Raw genomic sequence first — 16,433 nt, forward strand, 5'->3', positions numbered from 1 at the left:
TTCACCCGTGCAGGGGTCTGTCATTTCATTCTCCGGGTTAGAGAGCCTGGAAACAGAAAGAGGAGGAGGAAGAAAGATTTAAATAGTCAGAAAGAAGCAGAACGAAAGTGGTTGCGGGAGATGAGGGGCATCAGCACAGGGGCTTACTCTTGAAAGCCTGACTGGATGGGCAGCTTGGTTCCAGTGTAATGGGGGCTTAGTAGTAATAAGAAGCAAGATCTAACTTACCTCCTTCACAGCTGTCAGCCGAAACCTAAATGAGTAACTCTGAGCACAAACGGATTTGCTGACTCTGCAGATTTGGGAATCCCATAGCGAAGGGGGATGAGGGAGAACCGAGGAGGCAGCGAAGAAGAGGTGAGGGGCAAATTATCATAAGTTCCACTGCTTTTATTCCCCCTCATTTCCTCCCCCGCACGTTTCCCGCCCCCATCCCTCCCAATTCCCCCTTGAATGCACACAGTTTTCAAAGCACATGTGGAAAAGGGAAGCAAGAAAAATCCCCCTCTGCCTGTGCTTCAAATAAATAAATAAAGTAAAATCCCAGGTAGTGAGGAGGCTGCTATTAACATGCTCTTGACAGGCACGAGACTGCTGGGCTGAGGGAAGTCTGACTGAAGGGTTAGGCTGGGGGAGGGGGGCTTCTCTTTTCCTTTCAGCTCTCTGCAAGTGGTGGGTTGCCCCCCCCCCCAATAATAAGGACAGCATCAGAAGCAACATGCAGTGGCTAAGGGATGGCTCAGGAATGGTGAGTTCAGGTAGCTATGTCTTTCTCTTTTCCTCCTATTGCAGTACTTGGAAGGGAAAATAAGCCTCAGTCCTTTCTCCAGACTCCTTCTTTAACTCTCTGTCCTTGAAAATCATTGATCATGCTGTAGCCATTTTAGGGACCCTGCATTACAAAACTGCTGAGCCAAAGAAATGATTAAAAGAAAGAAAATGACGTGGCAGAGATTTGGCAGGCTGGGGGAGGCTTTCTGGAGGGGTGCGTGTGTGTGAGGAATATCATTTTCCAGGGGTTAGTGTGCGGTGTGTCGGGTGAAACCGCTGGGTGAAAAGAATCACGGAGGGAGATAAGAGAACTGGAAACGGGGGTGTTGGTTGTCAACAGCATTGTTGCAAGTGGAACCGATCCGCTCTGTCTCTTCCGTGGCAGATGAGTTGGGGTGTGTGTGTTTTATTTGTTACTGAGCTGTCGCGTTCCTGCTGTCACTTGGGTCTGGACTGTAAAACACCCATCTTAAAAGCGGAGGCTTCAGGAAAGCACCTTAAACGGTGACAGCCAATTTACAGCTGTTCTTGCTGCTCGTGACTGGAGTGCAGCTTTGTGTTGATTTTTGTTGTTGTTGCGGTTGGGGAAGCCAGGGAAATTCCCCCACCTCAGGCAGGGCTATCTGTTCAATAACTTCTGGACTGAGAGACACAGTTCCCCCTTCCTTCCCTGGGTCTCTCTCTCATATAGAAATGCCTGTGCTTTGTAATATTATTTGCCTGAGCCCTTTCTTGATACACTAGGCTTTTTAATTTCAGTACAATTTCCCACGGTTGCTAACACCGCTGCATCTCCACTGAGGGTAGCAAATAGGGGAACTGTAGTGTAGACCAGGTCTGAGCAGGTTTAGCCAACATAGTGCTTAGAGCACAGGGGGTCTCCTGGGAGCTCAGTCTACATTTTGGCTACCACTGGTGGAGCTGAACTGATCTTAGCAGTGGTGGGGAACATTTCAGAAGAAGGCCTAGTATAGAAACAGCTGTAGGTTACCCACTGATCCGAGTCCATAGCTTTGAGACCTTTCGTGCAGGTTCCTCCTCCATCTTCCATCCCCTCTGAGAAATTTTATACAAATTTGAGCTCTAGAGGTTTACACTGCTTAAAGACTCTGAGCCCATGATCTAAGCCGAGTGTAGGGGTGTGGGCAGCTGCCCTTATGTCAGACACCATGGTATTTAGTATTTAATGTTTGTCTAGCACCCAGTACCGATTCAGGATTTTGTTTTTTCTTTTAAAAACATCCAGGCTTTTAATTTCTTCCCCCCCCACCCAATCCCATCCACCCAAGTGTAATTCTCCAATAATGACATTCTCCCTGCTCCAACTGGTGTCTAAGCAACCGAAGTCACCCCACACGAATTTGCCTATTTACATTTTCAGAGATTATCAAGTTGAAAGAGAGCAGTGGAGAAAGGCCCAATGGCTTTTTTCTCTTTTATTTTACCTCCTAGGCATCTACTGTGCTGTGATGGATGTGTGTGTGTGCGGGGGCTGGGGGAACTTTTCTAATTGCTACAGTCAAGATGAGGTGCTTTCACTCCCTCTTATCTGTTGATCTTTCTATTTGTCATCAGGAAGTGACACTTTATTTTTCACTGATCACTCAAAGCCTCTTTCCCTACAACCCCTGTTTTAAAATCCAAATATGGAAACTGCTAAAGAGCCTATAATATTTTTGTAAACACGGTCTGGGAGATTCTTTTGAAAGTGAAAGTTTAGGCAGATGACCGATTCTGAAACAGATTTGATCCAGGAATGACCGAATACCTCTAATTCCTGCTGGGCGGGGGACAGGAAATGAATCCCAGTGCCATGATTTCTGTAGCTTTTTCAAAGGGTTAACAATCACAAGAGTATTGAAATTATTCTATCTATCATTTGCAAAATGGAGCAGGCAATTGATAAAAACAAATAAGATTAGCATAGGAGATATTCATGAGCCGTAATGCCGCAGCATGGTGTGAAGGGGTTTACATGGTTTAAGCGATTTAAGAGGTGCCAGTCTTCTCTCAATGTTGAATCAAAGCTCCAGCATTTTGGTAGGGGGCGCTATGATGCTGCAGGTGCTGTCTCTTGGCTGAGCTGTGAAGCTGAATTCCTGATCACGTGGCCATTAACAACTCTGCACACTACTCCCAAGACAAGGAGTGTTAACCCAGATGTCCGGGCCAAATTCCAATCCAAATAGTTATATTTCATCCTACTGTTCCTCCCGTGGTTCCCATTGGGTAAGTTACTTTTTACTTTCTCTCTTTAAACTGTTGGGTCATGTTGCTGTGCTCTGTTGAACAGTTGACATATTCCACCCCAGATGTAGCTGCCCTTCAGTGGAGGCTGAAGTGGTCGGAATATATGTAGTCTAGAAAACATCATCAGAAAAGCAGTGCAGAAATGTAAAATGGTCTTATAACTATTACTTCTGGAGTGAGGTTCACTATTGCACTCACAGATGCTAGGCTGCCATGATAGAAAACCTTAACCTCTCATCCCAATGAAATTAGACCTGTTCTCATGAGCATCCATCAAGCCATCCACAACAGTTCTCACTTGTATAGATTTAATTGTTTTATGAATACTGATGAAAAGAAATCAAGAAAAGTATGTATCCGTTACAGCCATTGGGCCAGATTCTGCTCAGTTGCATTAAGTGTAAAACTGAAATAACGTCATTTATTTATAACATGATACATAAACACTGCTTTTTACTATTCTCATCACTAGATCAAGACAAGGAGTTACACGCATTCTTTTTCAATGCTAGTCACATATCAGAGACACAGATCCATATATTTTACAGTTGGTCACAACTTTTATTCTGGTGGTAGGCTGTTTTTTATTTCTAAACCTGCCACTTAAACCTTGCTATTATTCTGTCATATTAAGTTGCTGGGTTTCTGCCTGTGCTGCTTTCTATTTTTTAAACAATTAATCTTTTGCCAATTACGCTCGCTTCCTGTGAGGGTATTTTACATGGTTCCTTGGTAGTGAGTAGGTTGCTAAACTCTGCGAGTATCTGTTTCTAACCCTGCAAGCTGAAACTAACTGACATTGCTAGTGATAAGAATAAATATACACAGTCGATCAGCAATGCAGGTAAGATGATTGTCAGGGTAGGAGTTTCCTCACTCAGAATAGTGATCCATCATGAAAATCAAATAAGCCATTTTAAAGTCATCCACATGATATGATATTTTCTGAAATGCCCCCAAGGTGGATTAAAGAAGTATGGGTTTTTTTCAAGCATTATCTGTATTTATTAAAGAAAATAGAAGCTTCTATCTGTAATATATCTTTGTTTCCTCTTTGAGTCTCATTCTGGGCTCAATCCTGTGCCCATGGAAGGCAATGCCAAGGTTGCCATTGGCTTTACCAGGTTCAGAGTCAGGCCCCTTTAAAGCCAATTATCACAGCAAACCTTATTTTGTGCATTTTTTTTTTTTAAGATCAGTTGCTGATTTTTCACATAATCATTTTTAAAAAAAATCCAAACTCTTGCAAATCAAAGTAGATAAAAATGTGACCTGAAATTAAACAAAAATTAATTACAAGAATACAAATGCAAAAGCTAGTGAAGAGGCCACGAGAAGCGCAAATCACCAGCTGAACTTCCGCATAATCTTATCTAACTTGTTTTTCCCCAGTTATCAGTATGTAAATCAAACGGTCCTCCAGGTAGCACAGCTGACTCACACGCCAGCATTTGAATGGGTTCAATGTCAGAGAAAACTGGCTGAGAATCTGGACAATTTTCTTTTTTTAAAAGCTAAAGATCAACTCAGGAGATAAAAACCTCCCAATGCCCATGTGTAGGAGGACAATAGGATTCGTTTGAGGAGGCACTGAGCCCCTCAGCTCGCACTGAGATTAAAGGGAGCTGAGCGCACTCAGCGGCTTGCAGACTCTGGCCCATTGTGATAATATGCACAAAGAGAATTGCGCTGTCCTGCACAGTGGATTGGGGCACTCCGAGAAGGAGAACACTGCACCCTAACCCAGAGTTTTCATCACTGCTGTATGCTGCACCCTAACCAAGAAGGGCCCTTTCTCCAAGAAGAGAATGGTTATTTCAAGTCTATTCCCATTCATCTTGGACTCTGTTGTCACAGAAGATTGACACTTGGGTCAAATGTGCACTGGTTTTCTGTGCTGTTGATTAGAAATTCCTAAAGGATTAAGCTTGTTTCATAGTGGAATTTTCCCCACACATTATTTATTTTCTGAGCATATGTTGGACCATGATGATTTTCCCTCCATACCCATATCCTATACCCTTAAGACAGTTTGGATGTTTCAACATTAGTCTCCCACTGGTTTTATTCTTATATGAGTGCACAGTAAACACATGGGATAATAAATAGTTGATAATGTAATAAATAATAATCAATACCTGGCATGGGATGAAGGTTGGTCCTGTGACTAAATCATAGGACAGAATCAGGAGACCTGGGTTTTATTCCCATCTGTGTCATAAAGTTGCCATGTGAACTTGGGCAAATCACAATCACTTCACCTCTCTGTCAATTCTCACATCTGTAAAATAGACATAATAATAACTTCCTTACCTCACCAGGGTGATGTGTTGATTCTGTTATTAATATTTGAAAGACACTTTGAGATCCTTGAATGGAAGGTGCCAGAGAAATACAAAGTATTATTTGTATAATATCAAGCAATATGCACCCATTGTGAAACCAAAAGCACCAAGTGGTTGGTCTGTCTGCCTGTCCATCCATCTCATGTCCATCACTGTAGTATTTGAGCATAGCAGTTATCTGACTTTGCACTGACATTATATTTACTAAGAATTGATTTGTTTGAACGTAGGGATGCTTAAAAAAAGACTTCTTGAGAAATCTCTGAAATGCTTCACGTTCACATTCTCATCTATTTATGACATTAGCTTCTTCAGCTCCAAATTGTTGCTTTGGTGATCTTCCAGCCTGGCTGTTAGTTTGAACATGACTAATTCTTCCAGTGACTAAGCTGTTAGATAACAAAAAATCATCAAATTGTCTCAGCCTCCAGTAGTTTCCATTGTTATGAAAAGACATCTTGTCTAAAACAAAACAACACAAAAAACAAAACACCTGGCTATTATGTAATGTAGATAACCAATGGAAGGTGCATAGTATTAGAGAATGACCTAAATTGCAAATCTTGGTTCCAGATTATGAAATCCCTAAAATGTGAACATGTTTAGATCCTGGTATCTGACTTGGCCTATTATAGAGAGAGGGGCCAGATGCAAACTCCAGATCCTGGTTCAGGCCCCAGTTCAGCAAAGCACCTAAGTATGTGCTTAAATCCCATTGACCTCAATTAAACATAACACATGCTTAAGTTTAAGCACATGCTCAAGTGCTTTGCTGAAATGAGGCCTCAGATTTTGAACTCCCTCTTCCTCTCCCACAAAATTCAGGACTCAAGCTTCAGACATGTAATGTATATTATATCTAAACTAAATATTACGCTAGGAGAATAGTAAGGTTGCACAGTTAACTCAGAACTCCGGAAATGCCAAAGCTGAGGTTGCATGCATAGTTTAGCTCCACCCCATTTGTGCGTATGCATTACCATACACCTTTCATTATGTAGTCGCATACTGTTTTTCAAAGAATCCAACATAATATCAGAGAATTTTTTTCTGCAACCATAGACACATGTGTTGCATCTTCTGCATCTGTATACTGGTCCACATCTGCCAGATAGACATAGTGACTTTCAGGCACTTTCTGATAACTCTTGTCATCTCCATGCCTGCCAAAATTTCCCAGTTTACTGTTGCCTCTTTCGTGTCATAAAAATGTCACCTTTGGACTTTGAAGTCCTGTGTGACTGATGAGGGAGGTCTTCTGGGATGAGGAGGGTAATCTTTATTGTAGGTGGACTATTGTACTGCATTATACGGAGGACCAAATCCTGTACAGATTTTACATGGTGCATCCCCATCCCTGTCAGTGGGAGTGTGCGTGGTGGTGTCAGCCAGTGTGGAACATGGAATGAATCTCCTCTGATTTTAAAAAAGAAATTGATGTAAACTTCAAAAAATGCAGATAACATTCTCACAGATAAAAATATGACAATAAATCCATACATCCAGTGCCATCCAGTTGGAATTGCTATTTTTTCCTGGCATACTGGTGTCATCTCTTTCATTGAATGGGTGCCAGATCACTGGGTGTTCACTGGGCTCTTCTTTCATCTGTGAGTAGATGCTCGTGTTCTGAGAGGTGCTTCTAATACCCTGGGTTAATTTATATGAGATACACAAGGTCAGTGCATATCCTAACAAGATGATGTTCATCCAGTACCCACTGTTCATCTTGATGAGGGAAAATCAGGGCCAAATATAACCGACAGCCTCTGTAAGGGGCAGGAGAAAAACAAGCAGCTGGGGAAAAGGAAAAACCAACAACTGATTTTTAACCAGTCCTTATTCTTTGCATGTGGTCTAATGGCTAGAACAAGGAACTGGGAGTTAGGACCATTGGTTCTATTCCCACCTCTGCCACTGACCTGCTTTGTGACCCTGAGCTAGTTGTGGAATTCTCCCTGTGCTCCACTTTCCTCATGGATAAAAAGGACGTGTTAATATTGCTTGTAACAAGGCAGTCTGCTTCTTTAAGGGCCAGGGGGCATGTGGCCAGCCTGCCCTGTTCTGAGACAGAGCCCTTTTTAGAACAGGTGTTTGGGCCAAGGAGAGGGGATTATTAGACCCTGCTGGGAAGAGGTCAGATGATTCCTAGAAAGGGCTGAAGAGCTCGGCGGAAGGGAGGAGCTGGGGGAAGAAAGTTGGCTTCTAAAGCAGGTGGGAGAGATGCAAGGGGAAGGGCTCCTGCAAATAGCTTTCGGTTGGTGTTCCTTTGTGAGTTCTACATATAAAGAATTAAACTGTGCCCTGAAGGAAGGGCCTGGACAGACTTTTGGCATGGTGTTAGTCCTTCCTGGGCTGGGGAGACAGAGGCTAGCAGCTTAGCCTTCCCTATCCTGAAAGGCTAATAGGAAACTTAATTAATGACTGTTAGTCAAACTTTGTTAAGAATTCCCTGGATGAAAGTTGCTAGAAGAGTGCACTACATTATTGTTATTGGTATTTCAAATTCTCAGGTCTTTGATGAGGGAGCAGTGTGAATTTCTTACACTACATCAGGGGAGGTGCCTTGAGCAGATCTGATCTTAACCCATGCCCTGAAAAGGGAGACTCTCTCTACTGCAAAGGGTCTAATTAAACCATCTCTTTCTACAAGGATTGCCAACAACCCACAGCTGAGTGGAAAACTTTCTCTTCTCCTGCCCTTTCCTCTGAAAGGCTTATGGTGTTGTTTGTTAGTATGTACATCATGGATCATACTGTTTTCATTCTGCCCAACATGTCAGCACTGCACTATTAATTGCTGGACCCCATCAGGCTTAGACAGCTGAAAACATTCTATTAGATGTGCTCTTTAGCAGCACAGGAGAGGTGATGCATTGACTTTTAAAGAATCTTACTATGTTGTGGCAAAACTGAAACACATCCTTGATTCTCACATGGAACAGCTTTGTATCCTTTCTGCTTTTGAGCATCTGGCTCCTTCTTCCTCAAGTACACCATCAGGCACACTGCCCATGGGTTCTATAAGATTGCTCCCAGAAGGTGAAATCAATCTCCACTTGCAGCCATCAGATTTCATGTGGAGATCTTTGCAAGGTTGTGAGAGGAAACTGAACGTTCACCTTCCACCTATGGGGCAGGGATAGCTGCTACCATCCTCTACAAACCATGGGGTAAATCTAATCAATGAACCAGCACTTCCACCCAAGGCTTATCTATCCCCAAAGCCTTAAATGTGTCAACCTATTGGAGATGGCACAGAGATCCTCTTTCAGGACAGGCAGGGGTGCAAGGACTCCTGTAGTCACTCCACCTTTTCCCTTCAGCACTGTGTGGCTTAATGCTGTGGACAGCCTTGCATCCATCCTCTGTTCCCTCCATAAATTTCCCCCGTGGAGAATGCTGAAGGGGACTATTTCCAAGCATTTTTTTGAAAAGCGGAGTGAGTGTAGGCATGAGGTTGTGCACTGAGCCTTCAAGGGGTACAGAACACACCAGGGTAGCCTGGGAAGGGAGTGGGCTAATGTGACATTAACCCAGCTTGGTGCCCTCAGGTTTCTGGGCTGTTGCGGGGGCTAAAATGGCCTTAGTGTAAGTTAAGCAGCCAGGGAGCTAAGTTGCAGCAGCTCTGCCTTAGCTGCTTACAGGCAACTCTGCAACCCTCAACACACACCCTTAATGTGCCCCCTCCTGCTCATGGCCCCACCCATGTGCAACCTGAGGTGGTCTGCATAAGGCAGTTGGTAGCATAACAATGCAGTGCCTGCACCAAATATATTCTCCTTCAGCTGGCTGGGGCTTTTATAGCCTCTCTTCATCAGCGTAGAGGGGTTATACTTGTAACATATAGGAGAATCCATCCAAGTGCATGTCCCTATAAAGTGTTTGAGAAAAACAGAGAGGAGGGCAGAACGTGAGCTGAGCACCAAAACAGGCCTTGTGACGATGTCTGTTACCACTTCAAACCACAGCTTCAGGGAGAAAAAGGAGGGAAGCAATTAGCTCCTCAAAGCAGAGACTAGACAAAGCTGGGAGCATTTCTCATATGTACTCCTTTCACGAGAGGAGTAAAAATGTCAGTGTTTGCCTGGTGGAAACATGTCACACAAGGAATGAGAGGGGGCTCTTTTCCAACCCAAAATGACTTCTGCGATGTCCTGCCAGTGAGTTGTACAGGATGCGGGACAAGCTGTCCCATGCAGTTCAGGACAGGGGGCAGCTGACTTATTTTAACCAGTTGGGATAAACCAAGAACCCACTGGAATCTTTGCCCAAAATGCCAGCTGAAGCCAATGCCTGAACCCCGAGCAGGGATTTCCCCACACCGAGTTCCCCTATCAGCCCACCCAGTGGTCAAACCAACCAAGATGAAGAACATACCAAGAATATGTCATCTGAAGGTTCAAGTGATGTATCTACATCCGAACAGCCCAAAGCACAAATACAGCTACCTACTGAAGAAACAGTGTCTCCACAACAAAAGGCAGTTCCTGATGTTTGTCGGTCAAACTTTTCCCATTTATTGAAGTTACAAAAGATGGCTAATTGTGCACCTCTTGCAAAAAAGCTTATGAATAAGGAAAGCTTCCTATTGCTACAATTGATAAAAGTGGAGGAGTTTGGTTTGCCAGACCAATCAGCAAAGCCAATGCTGACAAACTATATGAAAAGGCTGCAAAACACCAAGTCTCTGGGCTGCATCAACATGTAGAAAGCCTTACAAGCCAACCACCGTGAAAGCCAATTTTAGAAGTTCTTTATGAGATGGTTATTGCTGGAGACACAACACAGTTTATGTGAATAAATATGGCTGTCACATCATACTTTCTATTTTAGCAAGAGATACCACATCTAGGTGCATTTCTAGATGTTCAGGTTATAGAAGATACATCGACTGCATCTGTGACAACCTGCATTTTAGAAGAGTTAAATACTTGTAAATTGGACCACAAACAGATGGCTGTTTGTGATTTGATGAAGCTGCAAACTTCTCTGGAAGACATGGTAGAGTAGAAGCTTTGCTCAGAGAAAAGTGTAACCCTAATCTCTCCTATACACACTGCAGAGGCCATCTTAACTTCAGTACCCAAAAAAATAATGGAGCAAATAATTAATCTATTTTCAAACATCTAAAAGATAATAAGGAGATAAGTAAGAGTCAGCCTGGATTTGTCAAGAACAAATCATGTCAAACCAACCTAACAGCTTTCTTTGACAGGCTTTGTGGATGGGGGGAAGTGGTAGATGTGGGATATCTTGACTTTAGTAAGGCTTTTGATACCGTTTCACATGACCTTCTCATAAACAAATTAGGAAAATACAACTTAGATGGAGCTACTATAAGGTAGGTGCAATACTGGTTGGAAAACCATTCCCAGAGAGTAGTTATCAATGGTTTGCAGTCATGCTAGAAGGGTATTTCGAGTAGGGTCCCGCAGGAATTGGTCTTGGATAAAGTTCTGTTCAATATCTTCATCAGTGATTTAGATTTAGAACCATTTGGCTTTTGGTCACAGATTTAGTACTGACCAAACAATAAGTGACTGGACTGGAAGCTCTTACTATTTGATTTCTGCCCAAAATTCATAAACCAGGCCCTGATCCATTTGGAACAGTGTTTCTTACAGCTGTCATTTTAACATAGCTTGTGGTGTCTGAAAGCACGTTATTATTACTAGTAACTTGTGATCAAGATTTAAAAAGTAAATCAAATTGGGAAGTGTCACTGTCCTTATTCTTAGTTTGTTAAAAACATGTCTCCTGTAAGAGGCTGCTCTCAGCATGAGGCTGGATGTGAAATTTAGTGACTTCTTACTGTTGTACACAACAGAGACACAAGGTGGGTGAGGTAATATCTTTTACTGGACCAACTGCTGGTGGTGGGAGAGACAAGCTTTGGAGTTAAAGATACTCAGAGTGTCACAGCTAAATACAATGTGTAATAGCATATGTAGTTAGCCCATGTTCTGCGTTGTACACAATGGCTGTTTCCTTAGCTGTTTTATGCCAAAAGAATATGATGTGGGTTGGGAAATCCTTGTGAAAAACATGTAACTGTACTAAAAACACAGTCATACTCTACCTACCTGTCTCAGGGTCTTATATGGCCCCCACACCCTGGTATCTGAGCACCTCACAATCTTAGTGAGACACTATTATCCCTGTTTTACAGATGGGGGAACTGAGGCACAAAGAGACTTGCCCAGCTTCATGTAGGAAGTCTGTGGCAGAACAGGGAATTGAGCCCAGGTTTCCAAAGTGCCAGGCCCTAGCCACTGGACCATCTTTCCTTTCTCTATTAGTGAATTCAGAGACAGCAGAGATTTCAATGAGAATTGAACTGTTGAAAGCATAAGTCCCTACTGCTTGAGCTAAAGGAGTGTCTCCTTTAGTTGTGAGTAAGTCCATTATAGTCACTGGGGTTATCCCCTAGTGGGAGACATGATCACATGCCTTAAGCCAGTTTATTACAAATGCAGATATGTGGCATGAGTCTGTGGGAACTGGTGCTGCTTCTTTAACGACATAAATCTCAAAATTAACAAGATTAGAGTTGGTATTTTTTCAGTGGCCTCTCCAATTTTCTCTGTATTTGAGTCCAGTACATTAAAAAAAGTGAAATTTCTCAGTGGAAGCTACTTGGACCATTCCTTATTTGTATGGTCTGTGTTATGCCTTCAGAACTGCCTCCTGACTTCTGATACTAAAGATGTCATCCTTGAACTCTCATTGTAAATTGTGGTTGTGAAAGCTCCTGTAATGTGAGTGTATGTGTATGCTGTCCCTGGGTGTATACACTAAGCCCACAAGGAGTTCAGATTTAGATTTTTGGTGTTCAGCACAAAGAATGACACACTTGAATCTCTTCTCTTGTCCATGCTCCTGCACATTTGTACCCTTTCTAGTGTCCTACCAAATATTCTGCTGAGACACATAGTGGCAATTACCAGATGCCATGTTTGTGAGGTTAGCACACAACAGAAGTCCCTACTGATTCTGTTTGTAGGAAGTAGAGATGAGTGTGAGCCACAAGGCTAGGTTCCAGATCCAAACTCCCCCAGAGTCCAAGGGCGACTGGGTCTGGGATTTTGGTTTGGTCCATTTTAGAGACGGAGACCAGCCGTAAGTTAGGGTTCCTCTCAGTGGTGCAAGTACAGTGATATGGTCCGATACACCGTACCTGTAAGATATTTATAGCCGGTACTCCATACCACAAAGACACAGAAAGAGCAGAACGTGGGGCTTCCCAGCAGCCCCACGCCAGCAACTCCACACCAGAGGACAGGGCTGAGGGCAAGGCTGGGAGTGGTTAGGCTTGCTGAGTGGCAAGGCTGGGCTCTCCCAGGAATCACAGCGGTGAAAGAAGCAGAATGAGCAGTTCCTCCAGCATGGCTGTATCACCCCAGCCCTGACCCCAGCCCTGTCCTCTGGTGAGGCTGCTGTACAGACCCCAGACAGGAGACGCAGCTGCGTGGAGGGGCTGGGGGCGGGGCTGGTACAGCCACCCTGGAAGAGCTGCCGGTGTGAGGTCACCCAGGGGCCCCATGTTCTGCTCCTTTCGCCGCTGTGGTTCCAGAGAGCCTTGCGGTTCAGAAGTCTCCAGCGCAGCGGGAGGAGGACTGAGCCCCCACCCTGGTAACGTGGGATGGATCATGGGGAGAGGATAGGGAGAGCACAGGCGCCCCCAGCTGTGGGTGCGGCAGGGAGGAGTCATGTGGGGAGGTCATGTGCCCCCCTTTAGCTGGTGCCCCCTCCCCCCCTTGTGTCCCTCCGATGAGTGCAGCGTACTGGTAAGAAATGAATTCTACTTGCACCACTGGTTCCTCTGAGTTTTAGGTTAATCAGATCCATTGCAGTTGTAGGAGGAGTCCGTGGCAAAGTTCAGACCCAGACTGGAACTTCCTCAAAGTTCAGAGGTGTTCGGATCTGGGGGTTTGAAACAGGTTTATCTGAGCTGGAAAAAAAACAGCCAGTGGAGAATATGAATGAGTTTGGAAAATCATGACATCACCAACAAATACTCCACACCCTTTCAATGTATTTGTCCTTCTGGATAGTTTGAAGCGGTAGAATATATGCATCAGGCTGAAGAACCCTAGAAACACTCCTTAAAACTAGAAAGTGCAAGTTCAGAGAGAAATACTCCAGCAGATCTGTCAGGCTGGTGAAATCTGGTCAGTGTGTATTAATGAGGCAGTTGTGTTGTTTTGGGCAAGTTTATAAAGCAGCTTCTTGTAAATATGCAGGTGGAAATCATCCTTCACTGTCTCCTCCTGAATGAGAAATGTTCTGTTTGAACTGAACCAGGGACCTCAGCCATTGGTGATGAAGTTTTGCTTTTATTTTTTTTATTGTTTTTTTTTAAGGGAAGCAGAAGAATCCATCTTACATCACACATAACACAAGCCTACACTTACTCCTGACACACATCAACACAACACAGCATAGCCTACACTTACTCTAGACCTAGTCAGAAAATGGTAAATATTTTGTAGTCTCAGTCTAGCTCCCAGTAAACAGAAACAGAACATCACAGAAACCATTAGCATCCTCAGCAGAAGCCATAGTGTGAATGAGCCATGGAGCTTGGACTCCCCTCCCACCCCCAAAATATTCCTTCCTTTCCAGGATGGGCTGAGAGTGTGGGGCGAGCTTGCACAGTTACTGTCTGGGCTGTACCTATTCTGTGAGCTAAAGATCCAGCACCGTGGTGGACAATCTGTGGCCCGTGGGCTGCACACAGGCCATCAGGGTAATCCACTGGCGGGCCACGAGACAGTTAGTTTACATTGACCTTCCGCAGGCACGGCCACCTGCAGCTCCCAATGGCCGCAGTTCGCCGTTCCCAGCCAATGGGAGCTGCGGGAAGCTGCGTGGGCCGCAGGGACATGCTGGCTGCCGCTTCCTGCAGCTCCTGTTGCCTGGGAATGGTGAACCACGGCCACTGGGAGCTGCGGGTGGCCATGCCTGCGAACAGTCAATATCTCGCGGCCCGCCAGTGGATTAACCCTCGCGGGCCACAGGTTGCCCACAACTGATCCAGAACCTTTCACCAGCGCTGAATGTGACAGACTGGCAAAGTGGGTGGCAATTCTGGTGCCAGGCCTGCTAGAAGGTAACCGCCTCTGCTGCCAGAGACAGGACTTTCTCTTTTAGGGTCAGTGGTAGAGGCCTGTTCTTTGGTGTGGAGGTTCAAACCCTACTGGCAACTTAGGAAGGAGTCTGTTACATAAACTCACCCAATAGACAGAGGGGAAAATAAAATAAGCCCAACAGCAAACATCTATTTCTTTAACAGAGCTTTAAATGACAACTCAGACCTAGGGCCTGATGCTAATCTCACACTGGTGTAACTCCATCAGCTTCAGTGGTGTGAGGTCAGGATAGGATCCCAATCACTTTGAACGCCATCAGGAGTACTTCTATCGCTATTCTATGCACTGTTCTATCATGAAGGTGTCCTGACAAAAACACTGCCTCCTGCTAATGTGACTATCATGTAACCTACACTAACCTGCTATGCGGCTTTGTCCCCTTCTAAGGATTGGATCACGCAGAAGTTTGTCTGAGTCTGCTACTTTCTGCCTTATAAGGAGGCTGGTCTTTTAGCTTAAGTAGCCAAAGCTTATGCTTTTTTACATCTAGAGGTCTTGAGTTCAGACCCTGGATATCTCCTCTGGGTCAGGGGGTGGTGTTGTTATATCCCCCGGCAACAGAAGTAACATGCCAACTCAGATCTTTAATGACTAGGATCATGTGATGAGAGAAGATGGCTCAAGGATGCTTGGGCACCATCCACTTAAATTAAAGAGCCTAGCATCTTTCTGAAATCTTGACAGTTTTTAATTTCAATGAAAATGACACTCAGTTCTTGCATGTCATCCTGGTCTCCATGCATAAACTTCCTGAGTAAATTCTCAGGAGCAGATTTCCTGGAATGCATCGAAGATCAGCCCTGATTTTCACATTTCAGCATGTAAGGTATCTGCATTGGCAGTGTTTCTACATTCGTCTTACCCTTACTGCCATCAATCATTTGCTTTTCAGAATTCACTGAGTGTAGAGAGGGGACAGGAACTGGGAAACAGAGTATTGTATATTTATCTTTAAGGACCTAAATGACCTGTGGGGGTCGGGGGTGGAGGGGAAAAGAGGGTTGTTTTGTATTTTTGTTTTCTTAGTGTAGGAATCAACTTCCTGGATGGTTGTAGCATAAATAAAGTTACTACAATCCCTTTTCCCTTTACGCCTGTGTCCACGGGATTAAGGTATAATTTAGCTCTCTGGGTGGAGAAATCTATTCACAATGCAGCACGTGCAGTACCAAGGGAAAAAAGATTGTGCAGTGAGGTATTTATAATTTGATAGCATACATGGTGCTGTGCAGAACTGAGTACAGATAGTCCCTTACTCCTCAAAATGTACTGTCTCTTTTTCAGACCCACACTGAGGTTCCAAATGTTTGGAAGTGGGTTGCTCCTTATGACAAGGGGCATAATAAGCACTCAGCTTCTCTGCCTGTGGCACATAATAGTCTAGTCTCCTGTGGGCTGTAATGCTTTGGTCTCATTTCAGTTGTTGGGTTTGGTGTGCAGGTGGCTGGATGGTGCTGGTGGCCTGTGAGATACAGGAAGTCAGATGAAATGAATCGGTGGTTCCTTCTGGCATTAAGCTCTGTGACTGTGTGATGCTCTTGCCCTCTTTATCCCCTCCCTAAACTGAACAGCCTCCTAGAAATGACAGTATCATTCATCCAAAGATTAAATCCACAATACACACAGTGCCTTGATCAAGGTTACACAAGAAGCCTGTGGACTAGAACGCAGGTCTCCTGAGGCACCATCCTGTGCTCTAACCACTAGACCACACGCTCTGTTCCATGAAGTGATGTCTTTTCGGAACTGCTTTAAAAGCAGAAGAAACTGTCCTGCTCCTCACTGCCATACTAAATGGAAGACTCATTTCTGGTTCCAGCTTTTCCTTTGCATTTGACTGACAGCCAAGTTCCCTTCACTGCCTGGTCACTGGAGCTGATTAGTATGCGAAAGGGCCCGCCTCACATTGAGA

General features: G+C 44.3%; 1 protein-coding gene across 6 annotated transcripts in view; it reads left to right on the forward strand.

Annotated features, from left to right (window-relative positions):
- Positions 1–16,433, forward strand: part of ARHGEF9 (Cdc42 guanine nucleotide exchange factor 9) — a 238,795-nt gene that overhangs the window by 69,231 nt on the left and 153,131 nt on the right. The window contains exon 1 of one of the 6 annotated variants that reach the window (XM_074962415.1): positions 638–748. The exons of 4 other annotated variants lie outside the window; for them this stretch is intronic. In XM_074962415.1, the coding sequence (XP_074818516.1) occupies positions 719–748 (30 nt within the window). In that variant the 5' untranslated portion in view covers positions 638–718. Of the gene's footprint in view, positions 1–637; positions 749–2,847; positions 3,001–16,433 lie in introns of those variants that run through there. One more of the 6 variants, XM_074962413.1, reaches the window with a different exon arrangement.

Source organism: Natator depressus, chromosome 9 (genome assembly GCF_965152275.1).
Source record: "Natator depressus isolate rNatDep1 chromosome 9, rNatDep2.hap1, whole genome shotgun sequence".
NCBI lineage: Eukaryota > Metazoa > Chordata > Testudines > Cheloniidae > Natator > Natator depressus.